The sequence below is a fragment of the Haliotis asinina genome, chromosome 4 (genome assembly GCF_037392515.1).
Source record: "Haliotis asinina isolate JCU_RB_2024 chromosome 4, JCU_Hal_asi_v2, whole genome shotgun sequence".
Taxonomy (NCBI): Eukaryota; Metazoa; Mollusca; class Gastropoda; order Lepetellida; family Haliotidae; genus Haliotis; species Haliotis asinina.
The window spans coordinates 41,406,170-41,434,150 of record NC_090283.1 but is presented as its reverse complement, the minus strand read 5'-3'; the positions used below and the strand labels follow the sequence as shown (position 1 = coordinate 41,434,150).

At 42.6% G+C, this 27,981-nt stretch overlaps 1 protein-coding gene across 3 annotated transcripts; it reads right to left on the bottom strand.

The window, feature by feature from the left end:
• Positions 1-1,874: 1,874 nt before the first annotated feature.
• LOC137281576 (sucrase-isomaltase, intestinal-like) lies at positions 1,875-27,197 on the bottom strand. Of its 3 annotated transcripts, none has more exons than XM_067812892.1 (25): positions 27,043-27,197; positions 22,277-22,424; positions 21,982-22,065; positions 21,069-21,285; positions 20,304-20,464; positions 19,264-19,432; positions 18,939-19,035; positions 18,375-18,493; positions 17,586-17,711; positions 16,866-16,997; positions 15,651-15,788; positions 14,769-14,888; positions 12,153-12,237; positions 11,461-11,590; positions 10,556-10,692; positions 9,597-9,631; positions 9,110-9,241; positions 8,522-8,670; positions 7,758-7,842; positions 7,435-7,491; positions 6,879-7,003; positions 6,422-6,510; positions 5,655-5,704; positions 3,404-3,574; positions 1,875-2,626 (listed from the first exon to the last, which is right to left on the bottom strand). In XM_067812892.1, the coding sequence occupies exons 2-25, from the start codon at positions 22,414-22,416 to the stop codon at positions 2,564-2,566; spliced, it is 2,811 nt and encodes a 936-aa protein (XP_067668993.1). In that variant the 5' UTR covers positions 22,417-22,424; positions 27,043-27,197; the 3' UTR covers positions 1,875-2,563. The 3 variants fall into 3 exon arrangements, with proteins under 3 accessions (XP_067668993.1, XP_067668991.1, XP_067668992.1); XM_067812890.1 differs by lacking the exon at positions 27,043-27,197 and adding an exon at positions 26,981-27,036; XM_067812891.1 differs by lacking the exon at positions 27,043-27,197 and adding an exon at positions 23,182-23,340.
• Positions 27,198-27,981: the final 784 nt, after the last annotated feature.

The following is a 27,981-nucleotide window of genomic DNA, read 5'->3' as shown; positions in this document are numbered from 1 at the left end:
CTAACGTACGGTGTACACTGGAAATAAGATAGATTATGAAAACGAACAAGACGATTGGGTGCAAACTATCCGTACAGACGTAATGCTAAGCATGGAAAAATATTTCATACACTATAAAACCTTAGATTGAGATACTTTTTGCCATTATTTGTGCAAAATAAGATAATCATACTTGGACAACATTTATATTCAAAGCATACTCACAATGCCTCGTTTTGTAGTTATTTAATGTGATATTTGTTTCAAAGGGAATATATATATATATATGAACTTTCCGTTTACCAGCTTACTATACATGCTTGCTACCCTGACAGGATTAGTTACTAGTGACTTATTTAATATATGTTATGTGTTTTAAATTAATTATGTTATGGCTACACTAGATGTGATTAGAGACTGTTTAAGATAGTTTACTAACCTGATGAAAATTTAGTAGATGGCTTGGCTTTGTCTGTCACACAAGTTTTGCCAGTCGTGTCTGGTGACTATATGACGTGTCGGGGTGCGGGATGTTCATGCATAGAAAAAAGCATGCAGGTTTGAACGGGCCAATTGTATCGTGTTGTCATGGTTAAACACTATTGATTTTATTATTGAAACCAAGCAATTAAACTCTATGAACTCTGTGAACTGCTGATATGATCTGAAATCATGAATGTGTTTAAAATACATAAATTATTATCTATTTTAGTTAGCCACTGTAGTAAGCTGAAATAAAAGTAATATATTAAGACATATTTGCATTGCATGTTTCAGCGTCTGTTGGATGCTGAAATAAATATGGAGAATTAACGGCTATTTACGATTCTTAAAATTAACTAAAGCTATCTAATTATACCTACAGACATACAAATGCACAGACATACAAACGTGCAGACATACAAAGTATGCCCCTGTCACACAGGTACAGTATGTGAAGCCTATTTCCATCACGATATTGCTGGAATATTGCTACAAGCGGCATAAAACGAAACTCACTCATCCTTCCGATGAGTAATGTGTAATCACTATACATGTACAGAGAAGAACGTCCCTCACAGCTATCATCATGAAAGTTTTTCCAATTGCATGACAATATTGTTCATGGGCGTCCTCTGGCATCAAGGCAACGGGAGTGACCTCCCTTAAAGGAATAGGAGGAGGTGGAACTTTTACGGCCGCATTCGTTCATACTGACAGACTTGAGGACGAAGCAGTGTGTGTGTGTGCGCGCGTGCGAGCGTGCGTGTCTGTCTGTCTGCTTGCACAAATAAGAACAGTAGTTCAGTCCAGAGATCCTTGAAAGAACCATTCAACATACTGCGAGAGAGGCCCTAACCAATACTTTGTCATTGGCCATCACAGCAAACGCCCAACTGAGATAGTCGGCACAATATTGTACTCGTCCAAGTGTCACTGCACGCGTGGAACCGGTGGTCAGACACACACATCTGGATATACTGTAAACGGTATCACACACCATGCAGGACTTCTGTCAGTTGTCTTAGCTGAATACCCGCGAAGGTCAGGGGTAGAATAGGCCTTCAGCAACCCATGCTTGCCACAAAAGGCGACTATGCTTGTCGTAAGAGGCGACTAAAGGAATCGGGTGGTCAGGCTCTTTGGCGTCAGCCTGTAATTAATCGAGTCTGGATCAGACAATCCAGTGATTAACAACATGAGCATCGACCTGACCAACTGGGAACAGATGACATATGGCAAGCAAGTCAGTGAGCCTGACCACCCGATCCCGTTCTTACAAAGGCACTATATCGTCCCAGCAGGGAAAAAAATAACATTTCAGCTCAGTAAGAAAGAAGACCAACCCACCAAGAAAGAACAGTATACTGGTGCATCAAGAAATACAGCAACAAGCCCGCAACAACTGGGTCACCTTTTCTTTGTGTAAAACTAGTTTATTGAAATATGTTACAAAGGAATATATAAACCAAATTACATTCATGCGTTCCACATCCCTGGCTCAGTTAAACGTATACTTAACAAAACAAGTGTGTTATTCCAAACATGAGTTTATGCCTGTATAAGCATTTTGACGCCGTGGAGAGGTTTGATCGGTTGGACATAAACAGATCTTTTACAGGTCAATTTATACCTCACAAAATATCACAATATAATCAACAACTATACGTACATCCGTCAACCAATGTCTTGTTGCATAAAGTTGTATGAGATACATATATACTCTTAAAAAAAAAGAAACTTAACATTCGAACAATATGAATTTAGGAACGCGTTTTTACACAAACCAATCAATGATGAATACCATGTCTCCACATGTTGGGATTCAGCAAGGACTGGTTTGTGTAAGAATGGTATGGTAAATTAACTCAAACACACCAAGAGAAGTTTCTTATCCTAAGAGTATATCTATGATAGATCACTTCAGTAATGCATGTTAGCATTCCATTTTTTTCAGTACAGGCGAGGCATGAATCACTGCCTGAAAGAACGCTGAAAACAGCTTTGAGATCTGGCGTTACACATCAGGCGCTTCCGATAATGAGGACATCACTGATTGGCTGACGTTTGCCGGAAGTGAATCACTCGTCTATCTGACTGGCTGCTACGTCCACGTGATAGTGTGGTTGCTAGTGAGGGTCATGTTCAGGTTCAGTAACGAAGTAATCTGTGGATAGACATTCTGGATCAAATTCCTGTATCATCTGAGAATGAGGTTATAGTTGCAAACTGTTTACCAATGTCTTGATTTATTTTGTATGCCATGTTATGCCAACCAGTATTAACTTTAAAATTTGTAGTGACAAAGTTGATTCCAGAAGTTAATAAAATATTGTGTATTTGTGATCAAATAAATCAAAATACCATGTCGTTTTTGGTCCGTTTCCAGCCAAAACCATCCATTAGTGTACACATTACCTTCGTGCAGTTTATATTTAGCTCCCTTTAGAGCTCCTTCCGCTCCAGATGTTGGAACCAGATTTTTTCAAAACCGTTACAGCACTAAATTTGGTGTGTGTTTTCCAGACATAAATGCCTTCATGCGTGTCGAACACGGAAACGGTGCTACAATTTGTTACAGATTTATGGCCCTTGTATGCAGTATGTATTTTCAGGTCATAAATACCTTGATGGAGTTACTTACAGAGTTAAAGCCCCTGCCATGCAGTTCTTGACAGTGCTTGTTGTCCCCAATGGAAACAGTTTTTCTCAGTAATCATTACTGATAGTGAAACCAAATGTATGTGTTTTTTGGACACGAATGTCGTGGTGACATTTAGAAAACAACAGGAACCAAATAGAAACAGAACGCTGTGGCGAGGGATATTGATGACCATGCTTTTTTGTTTATATTTGATCTGGCTTAATTAAAACTAGCAACATACTAACATTTACCCTCATAGTTTACTATATGGGTAGTATAAATAACTTGCGTGGGACTCACCGCGTAGGACTGCCGTATGTTGTCGACGGGCACCACGTGCCCGTCCAGACTGACGGACAGTGGAATGGTCTGGAGGCCGTAGATGTCCAGCTGGTCTAACGGCGGAGGCGGAGGCGGCGGCGGCGGGAACACTGACACAGACCCTGTCTGAACCACGTGTAGCTCACCGTACTGCAGAAACAAACAGGCTTGGATTGAGTCTGGGCTCAAACACATACTCAAAGCTAAATAGTTCAGTCCTACTGTTGACTCGAATACAATGTGTTTTGGGTAAATCTTAATTGACAATAGTTACCGCACTTAAGATTATGCAAGACAGAAAAGAATCTGGACCAGACAGTCTGGTGAATATTATAATTAGCATCACTCTGAGAGAATCAAATGAATCAATACGAATCAAATCAACGAGGCTATCAGTTACTACCCTAAAAGTACCGTTGGGAATAGGAAAAAACCTGTTTTTGCTGCTACTCTGTATCCCTAAATTTTACACAATTGCAAATAGCATATGTCGAAATAATCCACATCGGCCTAACTGGCATCAAACTGTAGATGGCACTTAGGTCTCTCAGCCAGGTATGCCGAAGGTCTGTCGACTCAACTGGCTTCAAATGCAAGTGCTACCTACGGAAACATGAGTCCATTGGAAAGCTTAATTTAGCCATCTTATTAAATGCCTTAAAATAAATAGATGTCCTGTGTGCCTCCTTCGCACTCTATTTTACATAAAGTCATGGTACGATCTCAATAAATCTCTTTGGAAAAAACAAACAAACAATAAAGAAAAAAAGAACCAGCATTGCTCATTTCTGCAGTACTCTCACCTCAGTAAAATCCTTTTTCTACGTTCACTCTTCCCCTACCACTCAGACTATAGTTAGGCCGAACGAACAGATACTTCACACTTTCACATATTAACTACACCAAAAGAATTCCGACAGTACTTTAAGTTGCTCGATAATCATAAGTTTCTCAAAATCAGTTCTAACCCAGAACTATTTTGTTGATGAGTCAGGCGGTGGCATAGTTCAACAAAGACTGGCCAGACGTAGGATTTACTTGATGTTGAGGTTGTTGATTGAAGTTGAACTATCACAAATGTAAGACAATATACAGCGCCAATAGATGGTATAGCATACATAAAAATGTACTCTTGATGTTCAGCTATTTTAATGAGTTATCAAAGTTTTCTGCTGTGAACAATGGATTAAGCCATCAAGCAAAGACTCTTTTTGTTTTGAAAACATCCTAGAAATGTGATGCCCGTTTAATAAAAAATAATACAGATATAACAAAAATAGAATGTCTAAATTATTCAAAGTAATACTTATACAATGTTTCCAAGCGACATCATATGTTCACATTGTTCTATACTCCTAAAAAAAGTAGGGGAACTGTACTTTCAATGCACGATTGTCGAAACTGGGAGACATATGGGATTGAATCAGTGTTGATACAAGAATGGGTGTTTTGAGATTGCATCACCTCATGGATTTCATTCAAGGCAAAGCTGTTCGTTCAGTTATCTCCCTTGTTAGGTGACTGGAGTATGACATGAAAGTTTCAGGTTTACAATTTTCAGTAAGTAGTGTGTGATGTCACCCTGAAAACCCTGACCATGCACAGATGCAAGAAAATTATCGGAAAAATGGCCTGCAGTGATTTATCCACCTACCTGAAAAACGCCAAGATTCATAATGACACCCCATGCGCGTGAATGAGGCTCCCACGTTGTGCACGTGCATCTCATGCATTGTGTTTGCGTGTGGCGATAACGTGAAATGATGAATGTCATTGTCACGTTCCTCAATGGGTTTTCTTTCTACCAGACTTCAAAGTTCAGGTTGCCCTACTTTTTCTGAATAGTATATATATATGATACCGTCACCTGTTCGAGTTATGTGTGAATTACGTTCCAAGTTGTCAGCAAAGATGTCCAGCTCCGAGATTTTACTGGAGCTTCGCAAATTATGTTTCTTTGAATTGTTAATGGTCCTCGGTAGATGTATTTCCAAGCTGTTGATGTCATTGTACTGTGTTCGAAAACTCATTTGGCTCTCCATGTCACTCACAGTGCAGAGTGTTGGGGTAGTCCAGTGGTGAACACCACGCCAAACACCCGGGTTCGATTCTCACTCACTCATTCACAGTGCCCAGCTATACACTTATGACTCCGTATCCATGAGCAGAGATTTTATGTTCTATCTCAGATCCGCTGACAAATAATATTATTGTTAAATGCTGAGCTTACCTTGGGCATGCGGAACTTGATCAATAAATAATGGTCTGTTTCGTAGGTATCTGGAAAAGTAAATACATGGTCTGGTTGCATGGATCCTGATCACGAAGTGTTTCATAAATTCTTTGTTTAGACGTACTCACGTAATGTAGACAATTTATAGCATGGTCGGTACTACAAGTTAAACTTGGAGTGAGAGACCTTACAAAGTATGTCCCTGAAGTATCAGGACAATCGGTATAGCCCTGTGATTAAATCCACTTTCGACGCTACGACATTAATTAATTAACATTAACTTACGACTATCTTAGCGCCATGAGATCTTCGAAATTTAGCCCCCAGGATTTCATTTCCCGCACGGGCAAAATGAGTACGGATTGTGGCATAATTCACTGTGCAGAGTTCTGTCTCGGTGACGCGGAATTTCCGCGTTTGAATCCTAGATTCGCACTGATGATGATATATAGTATGCTCCTACCAGCCGGATGCCTGTTATTTTTTTCGAAGTGGTATAGACAGCTTATATATACAACAATTTGGACATTTCTGACGTTCTGCGATTAACCTAAATTCATTAACCCAAAAGTCATTATGTTCTGTCATTTGATTGGCTGAGAAACATGATCAAATGGTATTAGAATCCCGGAATATTCCTAAAAGCGGCGTAAAATCAAACTCACTCACTTCCCGATCATCCCATAATGGCCTCACCTATTGCTTCCCGATCATCCCACGATGACCTCACCTATTGCTTCAGTATCAGACAACAATGACCTCACCTATTGATTCCCCATCATCCCAGAACAGCTCGCCCTCTGCTCGACCCTCTTTATCCAGGGCAACAATGGCACCCATCTTGTTCTTTCGACTACAATACAGAATGAAGTTACGAACAGCACAAATAAATTGGTAGATAAGACAGTGATGCAGGTTATCCTAAGCATTCAGTTATTCACGCCTGTCTGCCCAAATGTGCATGTTTGCGCGCCATATGTGTACAACCTATCGACCATTTCTTCGCTTTGCGTTGCACCCTTTTTGATAGCTTGTATATTTCAGCACTGCAAAAAAGTTATCTATTTGCTGCAGATATAACGCTCTGTAATTGTCTTGTAATCTGTACCTATGTATATCTGTTACTCTCTGTTCGCTCACTTTGTTTATCTATATCTAAAACATGCATCCCGACACATTTGTTGCTATAATCCGGCGAGCTGGTCCTGAAGACCTACCTACCTTGAGTTAGTTGTGATAGCCGGCACCTGCCATGGAATCACGTGACCACCCCTGACGTGAAGGTTGAACTTCTCCAAAGGCGTGTCAAGGTCAAGGTAATCCTTGTTTACCGCAACCGTTTCACCCTTTTACATGCAACAATAGGGATGCAGCATTAAACCCCTTTCCCGGGAGGGCATGCATACTTTAATCTTCAACCAACTTGTACCGTTACCATTATAATGAACATACTTCAACAATGGAACAGCGAACGCTCAATGAGTAAGCGACCATCCCAAGGCACATGTGTACAAGACCTACGTGTTCGAGAAGCCTGAACGTGGGATAATGGTTTCGACGGTATACCAGTTTGGGAATATTGGCATATTCCATGCTCAAAAGCTTACGGAAATGAACGAAAAGGGACGGAACGATGACGGACACACAGGGACGTTTCAGGTACCCATATGGTTGAGTGACTGCAGCTGGAGGAGATCGCGCATCAGCACACATTATATAGAAAGTTGTCAGGAAGTTGTCAGATGACAAAAGGTCACCAGAAGATATGCTGACTCACCTGGAAGTAGTCATACCAACGGCCTTCTGGGAAATATGCTGTCACGGTTGTCTGCCCCTGGAGAAATGACAAGTCAGCTTTCTCTATTATATGCTTTGAAAACATATTGCGTTTGGGTATTTTTCTAAAATATGCTTAAACAATCGCGGGAAACAAATGTGTGTTTTAGCAGGATCATGGCTAATATTTCGTTTTTAGGTGAATATAACTGAAATGTTACCTGGTCTCTACAGAAAGTCAGAGAGCACTATTTTCAGTGTACACTGTATATGTTATTGGTTAATTGATCAGGTACAGGACAGGTTGGCGTTACATGAAGTCACCTTGTTTAGGACTGGAGACACCAGCAGTGCAGGTCCCAGCAGGAATTGTTCATCAACACTCAGACAGACAGGGTCGTTAGGGAACCTGTGGCAAATACAACACTCAGACAGACAGGGTCGTTAGGAAACCTGTGGCAAATACAACACTCAGACAGACAGGGTCGTTAGGGAACCTGTCTAAGTGAGTGAGTTTGAATGAATAAAACGTGTTACATTTATACTTACTTTGCCACACTGTGTCATTGCAGACATTCATTTTTCAATGATTCATAGATCTTTGAAGCGAAATTAGGAGCGCCTTCACCGTCCAGTTGTCTAGGCAGGCAAGTATCAAAGTATGTCAGGGACCCGCTGCTCTTTGGACATGGACAGTCGTAAGTCAATGTTAAGGCATTACCTATACGACAGCTTTCATAAGCGGACCCATGGTAGTTGAAATCCTTTCGTACTGGCGCGGGTAGTTACAATATTCATCTGTAGGCGTCCGTTTCAGCGCTACGGTTGTCGTAATTTCAAGTCTTGGCGTTACGATAGTGGCAGTGCAACAATCACATATGAGTATCTGGTTCATGATCCATAAAACGTCCATAGCGCTACGACATTCGTAAGATAATATGTTCAGTTACAAGTCATAACATTACGAACGCTTTGTGGATCGTGACCATGTCTAAAGGCTGTAAACAGGAATAAACTAGGGATACCACCACTCACTCGAGAGAGTGAGTGAGTTTAGTTTTGCGCCGCGCTCAGCAATAACCACTCACTCGAAAAGGAGGGGCCTCATGACAGTGTCTCCCCGCGCATGCGCATTGTGCATGAGGGTGTACAGGTAGGGTAGCAGCTTGTAGCGGGTGATAAGTGCCTCTTTGGCAAGACGGACGAATCGGGCGTCCCAGGCAGCGGGGTCTTGTGGCTGGAGAACAGAGAACCATTCCAGTCTGTCATAATTTGTCGTTGAGCAAATCTTGACGCAAAATATTAGCTTTGTCCCGTGATGTACATAACTATGTGTGTCTCACGAGGACAGAACACCTGTGTAATCGACCGTTTTGTGTCTATCACATCATCACAAAAATGTAGAAAAACGCGACACCTACAGAATACATGTCCGATAACTATGGTCATAAGAAAGTTGATGTACTCTCCAAACATCCATTATTATCATCTCAACACCGATTGACACCAACATGACCAAATTTTTCAAAAGTAAATTACAAATGAAGTTTTACAGACTATTTCATGTTTCTTAAACATTTTAAAAAATACACGAAATCTTGACAATGTCTCGCAATACCTATGTTCCTGAATCTTCTGGAAGGAATACAGGAAGACAGTCCCTGACCAATACCCACCTTGAAGAAGTCAGGAGCGTCCCCCAGAGCGTTGTGGTTGCGGGCGAATGGGTAGAAAGCGCCCAGCTGATGCCACCTGACGCACATCTCGTACTCCGCCTCGTACCAAAACCCGCAGATGTCGGCGCCGTTCTGTAAAAACAAGGGGAGATAACTCACGTGGAGAAAATCTGAATGGCCGGATTCCTGATACTTATTCATGTCACTTGCTGCGGTGAGTAAATAAGTTGGTATAGGCCTCTCCGGCGTCCGTGCAAAACGCCCATCCCGAAGGTCACTTCAGACGCCAGAACATCGACGTTAGTGAATGAGTGAGTATGGTTTAAAGCAATATTTCACAATATCTCGACAGGGACACCAGAAATGGACCTCACACACTGTACCAATGTGGGGAATCGAAAACGTTGACTAGGTATCTTTTACGTTGAACAGGTAAACGTGTGAACGTATGGAAGAAGATATGAAAGTTCAAACCAAAGGTACTCACCAAGGAAAACCCGAAAAGACCGAACTCTAGGATTCCTGAAAATCATAACAGGGCATCAAGTACAAGAATCCGGTACTGGTAAGGACTGGCAGAGAAAGGATGGGGAGTGTGCCCATCAATTACGTACATCTAATACTGTAAACATCGGTACGTTTCATCCTACAAGTTAGGGCTGAATCAGCTTGTGATGTACAACCAGCCTATCTAAAGTGGACCCGTGAAGATTCGGGTTAGAACTGGTATTCAGCAGCCCATGCTTGTCGTAGGAAGCGACTTTTGGTATATGGTGGTCAGACTTGTTGATTTGATTGACACATGTCAGCGCATCCCAGTTGTTCAGATCGATGCTGATGCTGTTGACCACTGACCACTGGACTGTCTGGTCCAGACTCGATTATTTACAGACCGCCCCCACATAGCTGGAATATTGCTGAGTGCGGCGTAAAGCTCAACTCAATCACACACTGTCTGGTGTCAAGTTTAATAAATACATCGTTGATATTTAAATCTTTGATGCCGAGGCAACCTCTCCGATTTCACGTATAACAGATCGTTGGTGGTTATATTTGCGACGTGCGACTAGTTCATCAATGTCACGTATAACAGATCGTTGGTGGTTATATTTGCGACGTGCGACTAGTTCATCAATGTCACGTATAACAGATCGTTGGTGGTTATATTTGCGACGTGCGACTAGTTCATCAATGTCACGTATAACAGATCGTTAATGAAACAACCGATGATGTACAGCCCATACCATCCCATAACTCACGGCTACCCGCTTGAACTGGTAGCATTTGAGTTACCATTAAATACTTAAACCTCTGTCATTCGACTGGTCACGGATATGTCAACCTGTGACTTACCACCAGCGAGTTTAAATCCCCAGTACGTATGTGTATCCCGACATATTTCACAGATTGAAATATTGGGTTGCGACTTGTTGGGTTGTGACGTACCCACAATGGACCACTTCATCTGTTCCCAGCGAGACTGGTTGTCCCCCATCCACTTTGTAGCATACTTCCCTGTCCCCGCATAGGATGAACGGGTCATCGTCCAAGGCCGCTTGTCGGGGAATATGTTCTTCAGAGCACTGCAGGAAACATCACACACGTACTGGAGGACGGACGTACTTGACGGTTACGGATGTTTAGACTGTGAGCTGTTTGCATCTACATCGAATCTACATTGTACGAGTGAGCGAGCGAGTGAGTTTCGTTTTACGCCATATAGCAATGTTCGAGCTATATGGCTGCGGTCTGTAAATAATCGAGTGTGGACCAGATAACCCAGTGATCAAAAACATCAGCATCGATCTGCGCATTTGGGAACTGATGACATGTGACAACGAAGTCAGCGAGCCTGACCACCCGATCCCGTTAATCGCCTCTTACGACAAGCATAGTTATCTTTAATGGCAAGCATGCGTTGCTGAAGGCCTATTCTACCCCTGATCCTTCATGGGTTACATTGTAGGAAGACCTTACATATCCGGTCACATAAGCCTGGATGAATTATTAGTGTTTGGAACATAGTACTGACCGTCAGTCTCGTTACGTGAAGTCCATTTCTGGTTTCCCTTGCCGTGATATTGCTGGATTATAGCTAGAGGGACGTAAAACTAAACTCATTCACACTCAGTCTGATTATGTATAACGCCAGCCTCTGTGTTTATATCTCTGTATATTGGCGTGCCCTGTGAACTCATGTATATGTATGTATGTATGGATGGATGGATGTATGTATGTATGTATGTATGTATGTATGTATGTATGTATGTATGTATGTATGTATGTATGTATGTATGTATGTATGTATGTATGTATGTATGTATGTATGTATGTATGTCCCGTGTACTCACTTGTATGTCTGTATGGCCTGTGTGTGGGCATACAAACTGTGTACGTCGTAGTGGCTGCCGAGATGTTGTATGGCATCCATACAGAGAGTCTTGTCATACATGCGTCCGTCCTCCCCTCGACCCAGGATATCTGGAATGGCACATTATTACCGTGTCACCGAGAACAAATAATACGTCATACACAATTGCTAACATCGCCATTCGCCCTAATATTTTTGGGTGCTGCTAGACGACTTCTTTCATCTATATGGGGAGTATGACGCGTTGTTCCTCTTATTTGGAATGAATGGCGGGTTGGTCCTCTTTCTTGGGATGCATTCTGGGGTTTTCCACTTACTTGAGATATATGGAGGGTTGCTCAACTTACTTGTGGTGTATGGCGGGTTGTTCTACTCAGATGTATGGCGAAATGTCCTACTTACATGGGGTGTATGGCGGGTTGTACCACTTACATGGGGTGTATGGCCGGTGGTCTATTTACCTTGCGGTATGTGGCGGGTTGTACCACTTACTTGGGGTGTATGGCCGGTGGTCTATTTACCTTGCGGTATGTGGCGGGTTGTACCACTTACTTGCGGTGTATGGCCGGTGGTCTATTTACCTTGCGGTATGTGGCGGGTTGTACCACTTACTTGCGGTGTATGGCCGGTGGTCTATTTACCTTGAGGTGTGTGGCGGGTTGTACCACTTACTTGGGGTGTATGGCGGGTAGTTCCACTTGTTGTTCTCACAGCCGTCTACAGATCCGGGGACAAAACTTGCAGGTTCGTTCATGTCCTGAAGAAGACATGGGCATATCAGTCTCCAGGGCACAATCATAATTCAAGTAACCGACTCATCTAAAGGTAGGAGATCAGATGGTGGACACACAAACACTTGCAGACTCCTCGTTCCAGACATATACTGAGTCAAAAAAGAAACTTCACAAAATGTAATTTTTAAAAATGATGAATAATGTTTCTATGATGGATGATACATCTATGTATCCGAAATGGGATACCTATCTTTCGACTCATGGAAAACGTTAACAAAACCCATTCAAACCCATCTATTCGTCGTGCAAATGACGTTAGTGCCAAATCAGGTTTTGCACGTTCGGTCGATCACGTTATTTTCGCCTCGAAGTTTTCTTCATTGGCACGTGTTTGCATTGGCCTCAAGAATTGACATAAACACTCTTAAACCACAGTTCTAATGGTACTTTAAATGTCACGATTGTCAAATGTGCAATGTGAACGCGCTGTTGGCATGTTGCAAGCGGGAAGATCAGTTATTGACATCGCAAGAGCAATGGATGCAGCCATCGTACTGTGTATTACTTGCGAGGTCGTCTACAAGAAACTGGCACCACTTCTGATCGCCTAAGGTAGGGACGTCCACGTGTGACGTCACGAGCAGAAGACCGCCAAATCGTCCCACGTCACCTACGTGACAGATTGCCGGCTACACGAACCAGGACTGAGATGTTTAGAGGTCGACTGTCCTTACATACCATTCGTAATTGGTTGCGGGCTGCCAATCTCCATTCTCGACGTCCATATCGTGGGCCAATATTGACGCCGTTTCATCAACGTCAACGTCTGCTGTGGGCCCAACGTCACCTCCGATGGACCCAGAGAGAAGAGACTGGAATCGATCTAACGTGCATTGTCACTGAACAAAGTACTGTGTCGACCCAGCTCACTCAGCAGCAAATGTGTACCTTCTAACGATGTGTCGGTGTGACAGCGGTGCTTAACATGAGTTGTATATACCCCAGGGAGCTGATTTGTTAAACTAATTCATGAAAGAAAGACATCCGTTGATGAGGGGACGCTCAAACGCATTCAGCATGCATTGCGTGGAAATGAGCTCTACATCAATGCCCTGCCCTGCCCTTATCTTATCTTATCCACCACCAACAACAACTGACGCCAAATGAAGCTTCAGGAAGCCCGAGACATACAGAGACAACACCATGATCACCATGCACGTTTAGCGTATCACTGGCCTCCTCATGTTGTCTTTTCAGCATCATTGCATTCTTTACCCCATCATTGCCATGTTATGTTAGTGCATCACTGGCCCCCTGATGTTGTCTTAGTGTATCACTGGCCTCTTCGTATAATTGTGCTATAGTCCATGAAGCCAATTACCTTACCGTTTCAGTACATTGCTGGCCTCAAGTCTGTATTATACCCTTTAGTCTTCAACGTTGGTAAACATGTTTTCTTTGCAGCGCCTCGGTATATATACCCCGCTTGGTACTCCCATTATTCACCTGATGAAGAAGCAAGCATACCAACCCACCCACCCCCCACCTTTGTTTTTTCCACAATAAAGAAGTTATAAATCTGGCTTTTCGTAGGCTACGATCGTTTAATTTGTGGAACGCTGTCCATTACCCCGTTTCTTAACGTGATCGTAAGTCCTAAGTTGTTCGTAACTCCAATACTTTAACATAGACTTACGACTATCGTAGCGCTAAGTTGTTCGTAACCCCCATACTTTAACATAGACTTACGACTGTCGTAGCGCTAAGTTGTTCGTACCCCCCATACTTTAACATAGACTTACGACTATCGTAGCGCTAAGTTGTTCGCAACTCCCATACTTTAACATAGACTTACGACTATCGTAGCGCTAAGTTGTTCGTAACCCCCATACTTTAACATAGACTTACGACTATCGTAGCGCTAAGTTGTTCGTAACCCCCATACTTTAACATAGACTTACGACTATCGTAGCGCTAAGTTGTTCGTAACCCCCATACTTTAACATAGACTTACGTCTATCGTAGAGCTACCATTGTTTTGAGGAACAGGAGTTTTCTTTGAGGATACAAGAGATTTCTTTATGATCTGTGTCAGGACGATGGCCTTACATAGTACCTACTACGTGGGCAGTATCTATGTTGATATGATCAGATCTTTGGATGGTCTCTTTGAAGTCTTTACCTTCAACGAGTCTCAACGGAAAGAAATACGACAAAACCAACACACGTGGAGTAATGGTTGACGTCTATAGTCAACCGTTTAGCAAAACCGTTTTGCGCCGCGACCAGTGCAAAACCGGCGCAAAACAATGTACTGGTCGCTTCCAACATACTTTCTTTGAGAAGATGACTTATACTCCCAGAACATATAGAGATCAAACAAATAATTACCACTTGAAGGAGTGAACGAGTGAACGAGTAACTTTGTAATTTCCTTATATGAAGCATTACAAATATCTGTATGTATCTACCTTCTTGAGCTATCATTCGGTAGGTAGGACACATCTGAAGGTCAAGTAAGGTCACTGACCCTGTTATGAACTAAATTACTCACGATCCAGAGGGAATCAAACTCGATACTCTCGTTGTCATGGAAATACCGCGCCCACTTCTCCCACCAAGCCTCTGTAGCCGGGTTTGTGAAATCGGGGTACCCGGTAGTGCCTGGCCACACCTGAAACAACCTCACACAAGTGTTCACCAGGTATTACTAAGGTCGGTAAATAATGACCAGACAGGAGAGATTTGTGGTTGCTATTGTGAACATCGTCCCTCCTCATCTCAGGTTGACGTACCAGCAACTGTCACTGGTAACATCAGTGAAAATTCGGGTTAGAATTGATTTTTCAGCGCTACATGTTTGTCGTAAGTGGCAACTAAGGGGATTGGATGCTCAAGCACGCTGACTTGGTTGACACAAGTCTCCGTATCCCAACTGCGTATATGGATGCTCATGATGTTGATCACTGGATTGTCGCACCGACGCCATGCAGCTGGAGTAGCGTCAAACAACAAACAAACACATGGCATTCTGGTCCATTATTGTCGCCTCTCACGACAAAATGTAATTTGGACCAGGGTTGCATCGCACAATGCAGCTTCGGGGCTAAGGAAATCGTTCGTAGCGTCAAAGGGGTGCAACCGGGGTGGTACGCCCAGCTGTGAAACCGTTTGCTCGTCACGACGAAGGTCACGGTTCTATGAGTCAGATGGATGCAGTATGTAAAGGCCATTTCTGTATTTTTGCAAGCAGTGGTTTTGCTGGAACATTGGTAAATGCGGCATAAAACACAACTCACCTCCCTCTAACCTGAACATTATCCTCACCTAACATGGCTGAAAGGGTGTTCGACTATCCCTGTCGAGAAAGATAGGGATCAAAATCGGGACAATTGTTGCTCTCAACCACAAGTAATTGACCTTTCCAAACACTTACTTCGGCTACGATGGGACCGGAGTTGTTCGGATTCATCACCAGCACTCCCTCTCTGGAACCATCGTCGAATACGTCGTAACCTGGACTGTTGTGTTTTATGAGGCTGCTGATGTTTGGGTCGTTGCCCAAACCTGGATCCTGTATTGCAATTGCAGGATATTAGAATAACTGTTGATACTCAGCAACCCATATTTGTCGTAAGCGGCGACCTAGTGGCCTGGCTCGCTGACTTAGTTGACGCATGTCGTATCCCAGTTGATATCCTATGACGGGTCGATCAAGTCGTCGAGCCTGACCACAAGATTCCTATAGTCGACTCACGACTAGCATGGGTGACTGAAAAACATTTCTTACCAAGATCTTCACCTGTCAACTCACAAAGACAAAACTTTCACTCAGGAAGGTCACAAGCCTACTCATTACCACACGTGTACTCACTGCGTCAACACTTGAGCTCACAATATCTACACGTATTCCCATCACAACTGCTCGTCCACTCCCAATCATGCCAAACTACACGACTACTCACCTCAACGACACGTGCACTCACATCCTCCACACGACTGCTCATCACGGTTACACGTGCACTCACAAACTAGACACAATTACCCAGTAGGACGCTACGTGCACTCATTTCTCCACATGACTATTCATCATGATGACGCGTGCACCCACAACAAGCTCAACACGACTTCTCACCTCAGAGACAAGTGCACTCACAACCTCTACACGAATACTCATAACAATGTCACGTACTCACACCCTCCACACAATTACTCACCAGGGCGGTAGGTGCACTCGCAACCTCCACACAATTACTCACCAGGACGGTAGGTGCACTTGCAACCTCCACACCATTACTCACCAGGACGATACGTGCACTCACACCCTCCACACCATTACTCACCAGGACGATACGTGCACTCACACCCTCCACACAATTACTCACCAGGACGATACGTGCACTCACATCCTCAACATGACAACTGACCACATGACTACTCACAACAATGACACGTGCCCCACATTATCAACCATATTATTCACCACGGTGACACGTGCTCTCACATCCTGCATGCAACAATTCATCACGATGACACGTCCTCTGACAACCTCCACACGACAACTCATCTGGACGACACGTGCACTCACATTCTCCTCACGACAACTCACCAGCATGATACGTGCACCCACATCCTCCACACAACTACTCACCACGATGACAACAAACTTCTGGTCGTGGTCATGAAGGTCACGCACAAGATCGGGGAGTCCCGGGAAGGTCTCGCGGTTGTAGCTGAAGACGAACTTGTTAAACATATATTCCAGGTCGGCCCACTGAGCGTCCTGTAGGAACACAGGTTGTTTAAGCAATTTGTGACATTTTCACATATGGATCGAACAGATATCAAACCATTCACGTTGATATACCTTCTAATAATAACCACTTTACACAGTAATACCCGTGAAGATCAGGGTTAGAATTGATCTTCAGTAACCCATGCTTGTCGTAAAAGGCGACTAATGATATCTGGTGGTCAGACTCGCTGATTTGGTTGACACATGTCATCACATCCCATTAACGTCAATTGATGCTCATGCTGTTGATCATTCAATTGTCTGTTCCAGACGCGACTGCCATATAGCTGGAATATTGCTGAGTGCGATGTTTAGCAGCAAACTTGCGAACACACACCAAGAGCTGTTGAGGTCACAATGTCTTCATCATCCGAATGGTAGTTTTACACCGCATTCGCCAATATTCCTTAACAACCCCATTATCAGTAGCATCACTATCACGAATCCATTAATGATGATCATTTATATAAACATTGTTTTTATCAATAGAAACAACAACAGCACTACTTCTATCATTTATATATTATTATTGTTATCGTCGTTGTTGTTATCATCGTTATCACTATGATCACTCACATATGGTATCCCGATTTCCCTGTTCCGGTCGATGACCATCCTCAGGTCGCTGATGTTGGTGTAGCCCCAGCGGCAGAGGTGGAAGCCCAGCGTCCAGTAAGGGGGCATAACAGGTCTACCGATAGCCTGTGGACATGGAAACATCATATTGTACAGCGAAGCAAGCAGTTATATACAATGAAACACTTATGTGAATCCATGCAGCCTCATCATACACTGAGCATATTTAGTTGTACGCCTCTAGTAGCTATATTCCAGTAATATCAAGCCCGGGGAAGCAAGAAATGGGCGTCACACATTGTAACCATGTAGGTCTTCAACGAACCTAGGTGTTAGTGGTGAGCGATGTTTTAATCACTAGACAGGCCACGCGCTCCCCTCCCTGTGGAATATTACAGAGTGTGGTGTAACACTAAACTCACTCACACATTTCAAAAGCAATATTCGGAGATCGAATCACACATCTGATGATTGTGAAGATTTGAATTGGTGTTTTCTGGATGACAACCCGTGAGGACGATTGGAATGTATCTTCAGGTCCATGATTGTCGTAAATGGTGTCTAATTGGATCGGGTATCGGGTGGTCAGACGCGCTGGCATGTCATCGGTTCCCAAGTGCGCAGATTGATGCTGATGATGTTGATCACTGGATTGTCTGGTCCAGACTCGAATATTTACTGACCGCCGCCATATAGCCGAAATATTGCCGAGTGCGGCATAAAACTCACTCACTCACTCACGAGACTGTTTTGTGTAATCGGATTAAAAACACATTTAGGCTTAGTTACCGCCGTGTACTGTTGAACCGCCTCCCCGGGGGAGGACCCGAGGAAGATGTAGAAGTCGAGGACGCCGCCGATGGTTCTAAAAGTGATGGCTGGATGTGGAGATGGCTGCAGGAACACCTCTGTTTATAAGGAAGTCAGACATTGTACTGTTAAACAAAGAATAGGTAAGTAATTCCACCTGATATACAGTTTTCGACATGTGGAATTGTACCTGTGATCGATAGTATGAGCACATACGTTGGATCAGTCATGATAGTACTAGCAAAAGTAGATGTAATAGGGGATATATGGAGCATATATTCTTCTTTTCGAACACATCTGAACATTTTTTCATGACAAAATGTTATTTTCTTTGAACATAAACTAATATTTGGTACTACCACACGTATATCGTGTTTATCATAATGACGAATGCGTCGTTTTTCTCAGTAGAGATGTCTCATTAACAAAACATGTCACAGTACAAACTACTTATATCCTGATATCAGAAGCACTTTAGGGCTTCAGAAGACTTCTATTTGCAGGGCGTAATCATATCTATCACTGGTTGAAAATGTGTCTCACCCATGGCGTTGCTGTTCTTGAGGAAGACCATGTGGGCACTACCGTCGTCCTCCACGTTCATGTAGGTGGGGTGAGCGCCGTACAGGTTCCACTCGTCCTGGAAGTAACTTGTTACATTGTATTAATACACGCATGTATTATATCGAGTCAAGCGAGTGAGTGATAGAGCTTAGTTTTACGCAGCACTCGGCAATATTCCAGGTATGTGTACATGATCGAATCTAGACCAAACAATCCAGTGATCATCAGCTTGAGCATATAATTAAGCAACTGGGAACCGATGGCATGTGTCAACCAACTCAGGGAGCCTGACCACCCGACTTACAACAGGCGCCACATCTCGGGTGAAGATGCTCCACGTCTTCCAGGACAGGTCATGACGGAGCTGGCGATGGTTGTGTTCACCGAAGCCGTATACGTTGCTGGACGCCAGTCTCGTAGTCAGCTGCAGGTACTGGTCGGAATAGATAAACCCTGGCAGGGAGGTGTTGAATCTGAAGAGCGAGTGAGAGTGGTTTTACGCCGCATTTAGGAACACTCCAGTAACATCACTGCAGGCAACACCAGAAATATAACTCACGCATATGGCAAGTCGAACCCAGGTGCTCATCGTAAGGACGAACGCTTTACCCTTTAGGCTATCCCAATGCCTGACATTAAGATATTTCCATTGTGTAGTGCGGCAGACATGTTCATTAACCTGTGGGTGTATAGAAACTGTGACAATGACATTTAAATACCCACAGTTAACGCTGGGTGTTTGCCATTAATACCTCAGTTTAAATGGAATCAAGTTGGGACGTGTTGCGAAAAGAACATGGACTGAGTGAGTTTAGTTTTACGCCGCACTCAGCAATATTTCAGCTTAATGGCGGTCTGTAAATAATCGAGACATATCAGACAATCTAGAGATCAACAGCATGAGCATCGATCTACGCAATTACGATACGATGACATAAGTCAGTCAGGTCAGAGAGCCTGACCACCCGATCCTGTTAGTCGTTTCATGCGACGAAAATGGGTTACTGAAGGTCAGATCTAACGCTGATCTTCATGGGGCGAAAATAACAGCGTTTGTATGACACGTAATCAAACAACACAAACACGTGTACAGGATATGTATAGGTTAATCACCCTTTCAGGGTAGTTATTTAAATAAAATCTGCGACGGTGGTAAAATGACTTACACCATGAGAACTTACTTCTCCAATACGTCTATAACGTATTAGGCATGATGTAGATTATGAAAATAGATGCATTTCGGTGGGTTTTTTGTCTAAATAGAAATGATTGCCTTGTGTCAGCTAAACAGTGCCCTTAGTCAGTCAAGAACTTTTCCTAGTGGTGTAACCCAGGTTGACCTACATTGTCTGGTTGTTGGACACCCGGGTGATGATAACGCCAAACACTGGAGTATCCACGATGGTTACATTGTACAGCCGTGTCGTCTCGCTGGCCTTGCTGGGAGACGTTATGTTCAGGACGCTATCGGGTATCTCCCATCTGGAGTCGTTCTTGGGATAGAACTGGGGAAAATCACAAGTACATAATACTTATAATGGGAGTACGCGATGTACTTTTAACATGTTTGGTGCAGGTGGTGAGCTCTCGAAATGGTTGGTTTCGTGGTGTACTCTTGAAATGGTTGGTTTACGTGGTGTACTCTTGAAACAGTTGGTTTAAGTGGTGCACTCTTGAACGGAGTGGTTCACGGGACGAACTCTTGAAAAGGTTGGTTTACGTGGTGTACTCTTAAAAGGGTTGGTTTACTTGGTGTATTTTTTAAATGGAGTTTTACGTGGTGTACTCTTGAAATGGCTGGTTTACGCGGTGCACTCTTGAAATGGCTGGTTTACAGGACGTACTCTTGAAAAGGTTGGTTTACGAGCTTAACAATTGAAATGGTTGCTTTACACTGTTTACTTTTGAAATGGCTGGTTTACATGGCAGAAAAGAGCTTTACTGCATGTATATATTTATAACCTTTCAAAGACGGTTTCACTATGCAATTTATGTTATGCACAGTTACTTTTTTCCGTTAGTATATATGTATGTCACCAATGCGTGCTAACGATGTTCACGGCCATTGATAACTAATTAGAAGTGTCACTGACGAAACCGTCAACATACCCTTAATCTAAGGCGGGAGTCGGTGTGGAAGTCCACGTCGAGGTATATATTATCGAAAGACGCCGAGCGGGTGAGATACTGAGGATGCGATGTGCGCTCCAGTTCCACGCGCATGCCCATTGGTGTGTCCATCACGTCACCCACCATTCTGTAGCCATATCCGGCGGGGAATTTACACCAGGGGGCGCCCTTGTCAGATACCGGAGACCATAAGCAGCTGTACCAAAGCAGAGCTCATTTTGATTATGTGTGTTTATAGATGAATGAATGAAATTTCCTTCAGTAATTTTACAATTTTACTGATAATATAGCACCATATGCCCCATCGTCTACAAATAGTAAAAACAGTCATCTTCTAACGCATATATGTTTAGTGTGTTTCAGAAAGTGATGTACCTGTTCAGTATTTTCTCTCTGCATATCCCCCTATTCTATTTTTCTCATGTCCTCATACCCACCTTCCTTTGCACTTCTCTCTGCATACCACTTGTTCCACGCACTTACTCTGTACATAACAAGTTTTCCTTTTTATTTACTTCTACATAGCAGTTTCATTGCAATTCTACTCTCAACATACCCATGTTTTTACGCTTCTCTCAACATACATATACCCACCCTTCTTTGCACTGCTTCTCTTTACATATCCTCTTTCATTGCAATTCTACCCTCTACATGCCTTTTCAATGCGCTTCCTTCTTCATACTCCGTTCTTTGCAATTCTCCAGTCTACATACCACTTTCTAGTTGTACATCTCCATTCTGCATACATGTACATCTATCTACCTCCCTTCCTTGCACTTCTCAAGTCTACATACCACCTTCTAGTTGTACATCTCCATTCTACATACCTCCCTTCCTTGCGCTTCTCTTAGCTACATACCACCTTCTAGTTGTACAGCTCCATTCTACATACCCCCTGTCCTTGCACTTCTCCTCTGTACCGTCAGACTCTGGGTGACAATCAACGATGACATCAGAGCGCTCGCCTAAGCTGGAACTAAACAGCGAAATACACACATTGTGGAAGTCATCTTTCCCGAAATATTTTAAGGAGTTAATGAGAGAGATAGACAGAGAGAGAGAGAGAGAGAGAGAGAGAGAGAAGGGGGGAGAGAGAGAGAGAGAGTAGGGGGTCGAAATAGGACGGATACGGGGAGGGAGTGTATATACTGGAAACACCGCGAAACACACTACTGTAATGCACGCACACTGGTGAATTTTCCTTTTCCTTGTTGAAATGCAAGACGAGCCCCACAGTCAGCGAGATAGCCAAACACACAATCAAGAAAAAGGCAAAGGCAATTTTCCTCTTGGCCGTGGAACTCCCAGTAACAGCATCGGCAGTCATATCTCAGTCTGAAATATAAAACAGTGAAAAGTTGAGGTTGTAGTTAGATATGGAGAAGTATCATTTGTACTCAAAAACGACCAGCCATACAATTCCATCAGCAATTTACAAGGAAGACCAGTGATACATTTCCATCGGTAAAATATAGGAAAAAACAACTGTATGAGTTCATTAGCAATATGCAAGAAAGAACAGTTATATAAAAGTAAGAGCAGTTGTACAATTCCATCTGTAATATATAAGGAAGACCAGTTATGCAATCCCATCAGTGATATACAAAAAAGGCTCAGATGTGCAATCCCATCAGTAATATATAAGAAAGGTCATTTGCAATATTCCATCAAAAAAGACAAGTTGTGAAATCCCATCAGTAATATACAAGAAAGACTAGTTGTACAATCCCAACAGTAATATACAAGAAAAGTCATTTGTAATATTCCACCAAGAAAGACCAGTTGCAAGACCAGTCATGTCACACATACTTTAAATGTATTTGGGTCAGATATACGTCGGATCTGTATGTTCAGATTGGGGTTGATACACACCCGTGGTGAAGTGAATAAAGCGTCTGCCCGAAAAACATAAGGCCGTCGATCGATCCCCTTTTGCCCCTTGTCACAAGATGTTGGAAGGCATCTTGGAAGTGGGGGAGTTAGTGCTTAATAACATGAATAAGTACTGAAGGATTCAGGGATCCATATTAAACTGCAGCATTGTATTTCCTCGGACAATCACAATGAAACACACACGCAAATACAAAATCACCTGGACTCTCAGCCTCCTTATTGTCCAACCTCACCTCACGGTTGTAGTAATGTCATTTCACCTAGGGGTGGTTGTGTGTTCGGAGAGCACCGTTACAACCGCATTTGTGTTAAGGTGGCGGGAGACATTACTCATCTCGAGAGACTTAACTTCAAATATAGAAGTCAGTGGCGTAACCTAGTTTCAGAGTTAGTTCGTCACGACAAAATATATCTCTCGCCGTACATGAGCATTGCGCCATTAGCTATGCCATTGCTAGGATATTGTGAAACGCGGTACACAGTCATCATACTCACTGACGTACAGTCGGATCACAGTATCTCGAACTTGGCTCCAACAAATAAAGAAAATATATGTTACACCACACACGAAACCATATGATTGTTCTTTGTAATATATTGTGTATTATTTGAAGGAATTTACTTTTGTGTCGTTGACAAACTGTGCCCGGTTGCGATTTGATTTGATTTCTGTTCAATGTAAACAGATAATTACACACTATAAAAACAGAAAGAAAAAAACACTAAATCACTTGACTCCAACTGTTAGTAACTCGAAGATGTCAGGACGTTTGAGATAGCTCACAACGTGCATAGCTTTAAAAATATTAAAATAGCTTTAAAAATATTAAAATTCAAAACTTCGAGGACAAAGTACAAGATTCCACATTCGCCCTTCTGCTATGGATGACTCAAATCAAAAGCCTTATTTTCGCTTTTCAGTTCAACAAAGCTCAAGTGCAGTGGAAAATGTCTTTCATACTCTGTCCTTGAGCCTAGCTGCGTCACAATGAAAACACCAACACGAAATGTGCATACAGTAGACCAGTATAATATACAGTGTCCAAACTTAGGGTTTAATGTCGCCATTAATCTTAGCGTCTACAGGCAACAGCATGTGTTTGACGACTTTTGTTTTTGTAAAAAAAAACCCGAATATTGTGTCTCATTTTAACTATTTACTATATCTTATTTTAAACCGAAACTTGCACAAAGATACGATAGAGATCATATTGTGTCATGAACCGTGACTAACTGAGTGAGTGCCCCTGAGTACCGCTTTGGCTGTGTTATATTTCATGTAATTTGCATGTCCTTTTGTCTATAACTTCTATCATTATGTGACACTTAAACGAGATTAAAATAGCATGTGATATTAGAGGAAAATGTGTTATATGCGCTAACGACGAATTGACAGTTATAACGCAATATTTACTGTTCCGTATCTGAAAGTCGAAATACGACGGGTACATTATGTGCGATTAGGGGAAAGAGTAAACATGTGTTATTGAAAATACTTAAAAATATGCAAACACAAGTGTAGATTCAGTTAATAGTGTATTACTCAGATGTAGGTGAGTCAGCATAGCTTTGCTGACATGCATACAGTTATCTCAGTCTTGTCAAGCAGTGAGATCGACATTATTTACAGTCGCTCATTTTTTATACGGGTGAAGTGGCTCTAGTTATCTGTGTCAAGGCCGTTGACGTGGAGGTTGTGTGTGTACAGAGACGACGTGCCTGAAGAAAGACATGGGGATCGTATACCTAGCACTCGTGGTGCCAGCAAGTGAGAAACAGGTTTCCGCGCACCTGTGCCACATTTTTATGCTTCAAATACGTATTACATGGGTAAAATAGATCTTCGACTTGCTGACAATCGACAAGATGAATGGATGTTGCTATGGCACAAGAGAGTTCTCATATCAGCACGTCTAGTCTTCTTGAGTACAGGTCTCGGTCCCGAGTGAGTGTCTCTGAGTCCGTGGGTGTATGCGCATGCGACGTGGATGCGTCCAGTTCTAAATGCAGATCCGGATCCAGAGTGAATGAATGCACGTGCGTACGTGCGTACGTGCGTACGTGCATGCATTCAGTCCAGAAGCTCGGATCTCCCAACAACTTTAGTCACAGTGATAGCGGATCGTGATATATTTTCATGACCGACAGGAGGTCAACATTGTTTTCTCACAATTGATCAACTAGCCCATAATTGAACTGCAACAACAGAGGTGTCTAAATAACAACTAAGAAAAACTTGTATGAAGAATATCAACACGAGCCAGTTACAACACTGATCAGATCCATAGTCCATTCGCTCATTTCTCCGATTCGTCACTAGGATTTGTCACTAGGATGTGTCACTAGGATTTGTCACTAGGATTTGTCACTAGGGTGTGCCATTTTTTATTTTGATTTTTGAATGGACGTGCTAATAAACTATCGAACTTATACCCTTAAAGCGTTACGGTGTTAAACGGTCAAACTGACCACACAGCACTTCAGAGATGATTCATGCATGGAAATTTCCAAGGGGTTTTCTCAGGAAAGTGGAATTAATCCGTCAGTGTTAAAGTCACATCAAGAATTCGTGACGTCAACATCAGTCTTACGTTCATGTGACTGAATGTGACTCACCTATCACCTGATGGAAGAGATAATTATCGCGCAAACCTCGCTCCAAAAATATTTGCTTTTAAATGCCAGTTGTTTCGTTTAATTTAATTTAGTTTAGTTTAACTCCTTTTCTGAAAGTATGCATGCATTTGTTAACAATCCACCGAGAGGTGTGTGTGGTGGAACGGTCCTTCTGAATCGCGTGATTGAATGTAACACTTGGGATTGCGCTCTCGTAGTAAATTACAGATTCTTGTACATTTTGGGGTTGAGTCCCATACGGGGATTTGGATTTGCCCCCTTGGAGTCAACGATCTAACCCACTCAGCCACTGTGTGCGGACAACTGGTGGACTAAATCACATATTTTGTGTACCCTTCTGACAAGCTGAAATGGGCATGGCTCCAAAGTGGTTGGCAATGTCATATTTGGGATTTCACTTCATTAAGCATTGTGTAATCTGCTTGGTTGAAGAACTATTATTTTACTTGAAATTTCATAGAGTGAAATAAAGTTCATGTTTAGCCTCAAAATTGGTTTTCCGTGTTGGAATGACACTCCATATTCATAACTAGAGTGACATGAGCTAATACTAATAAACCACAGTGATATATTGGATTTTGACATTTGCCAGTTATGAAATAATAGGACAGTTTATTGTAGCATAGTATAAACATCTGTCATTAGATATCGCAATGATATATTGGAGATTTTCATGTGCCAGTTATGGGATAATAAGGAGAGCTTAACGTAGCATAGTATAAACAAGTGATATTATATATCAAAGTGATATATCAGAGATTGACATGTGTCAGTTCTCTACACATTCGATGTGTTATCGTGACATTAGAACATTGTGAAAAGCTGTCGTGTTTGATGGCTTGCATATCTGAATGGTGCAACATATGTCATATTTGGGATTTCACTTTCTTAGTAAAGTACAAATTCCACTGTCGGAAGTCGCGGTGGCTGAGCGGGCTAGGCGGCTGACTTTGTGTGCTGGCGATTAGGTGCCTGACTCTGAGGGTGCGGGTTCGAATCCCGGATGGGACTCAACCGAAAAAAGTACTAGAATTTGTACTTTACTAAGAAAGTGAAATCCCAAATATGACATATGTTGCATTTGACCACTTTCTAAATGGCATCGTGTAATCATATCTGAATGGTGAACATAACTATGTATGTTGTAGCGATGTGGTGATCAAACAGTCGTCCTGCGTCCTTTCTGGTATTTGCAGAAGCCTGAGGTCTTTCTTTAACTGCGAAGGGAGGCAGCTGACAAGACCGAGGGCTCCTACAAATGATAATGCCCTGAAAAGCAGCCTTACTGTCGTTATAGCTAAATGCATGGAATGTATAATTAAATTGTAATAAAAACAACGGTTGTCAGACTAGTCACGTACCTGAGTGTTAATCTGCCTCCTATGAACACAGACCAACTAGTTGTATCAGATTAGTCACTTACCTTGGTATAACGGCTGTATTTATCGGGGGTGAAGAGACCGGACGGAATACCTTTCTAACTCCGTTTTGTAGCCTGCGTGATAGACAGTGCACTTACTCCCAAACCCAGCGTGTTTGTCGGTAAACATGGCTTGACACTCGGCCCTTTAGCTAGTGCTATGGGAGTGGCGGTGTACATCTATATTTATGCAACGCTGCTGTAAGATACATTGTATCTGCAGCTGTTACCCATATGCCAAATGATATGGAAAAATGTGGATGATTTTAATTATATTTGCTGCATTTAATACGTTCGTGTTGTGTGTAGAAAGCCGACCAATGCGTCACAGTTTGGTATATTCACGTTGGCATCAAGAAAGCTGTGGTATCTCCTCGCTCCGCAGCAGGCAGGAGGTCTGCTTTAGTAGGAGATACACATATTGGATTTGACGACAATAATATGAGTCTCAATCAGTAAGCTGTTCTACAACATGTATGTCACGTGCTCCTTTTGTCATGTAACAGGATCCGGCTTGACGTAAGAGGCGACTAACGGGATTGGGTGACCATTCTCACTGACTTGGTTGACGCATGTATCCTTGAAGCGTTGTCAGTTTTTGTTTTTTTGTTTGTTGTTTTTGGGTTTTTTTTAATCTGTTTGAAAATATCTTCACCATGTGAAGAGGAACATAACTATACACATAAAAGTGAATTAGTGTAGTTTTGATCACATACGACCTCAGTTGGAGAGAGTTATAAATGTGTTTGACACATCTTGAGATTGTTGACATTATGGCCGTAGAGATGGATTACCGACCACAACCTACTTAGAGTTCGCATACATAAACAATTACTTGATCCTTCTTCTGACCTAGTGCATGTTATGTGGGATCGGGTACTCCCAGTACCCAAAGTGCTCACGGGAATAGAAATACAACGGTTTTGGTGTGTTTTTTTCCAC

Bases quoted from the DNA above. Each gene is read 5' to 3' on its own strand.
- LOC137281576 (XM_067812892.1), bottom strand. From the start codon at position 22,416: ATGACTGCCGATGCTGTTACTGGGAGTTCCACGGCCAAGAGGAAAATT. The intron at 15,789-16,865 runs GTGAGTAGTTGT...ATTGCAATACAG, and splicing joins AGAAGTTTGTTGTCATCGTG to GATCCAGGTTTGGGCAACGA. The intron at 5,705-6,421 runs GTGAGGTCATTG...TTACTTTTCCAG, and splicing joins GGATGATGGGGAATCAATAG to ATACCTACGAAACAGACCAT.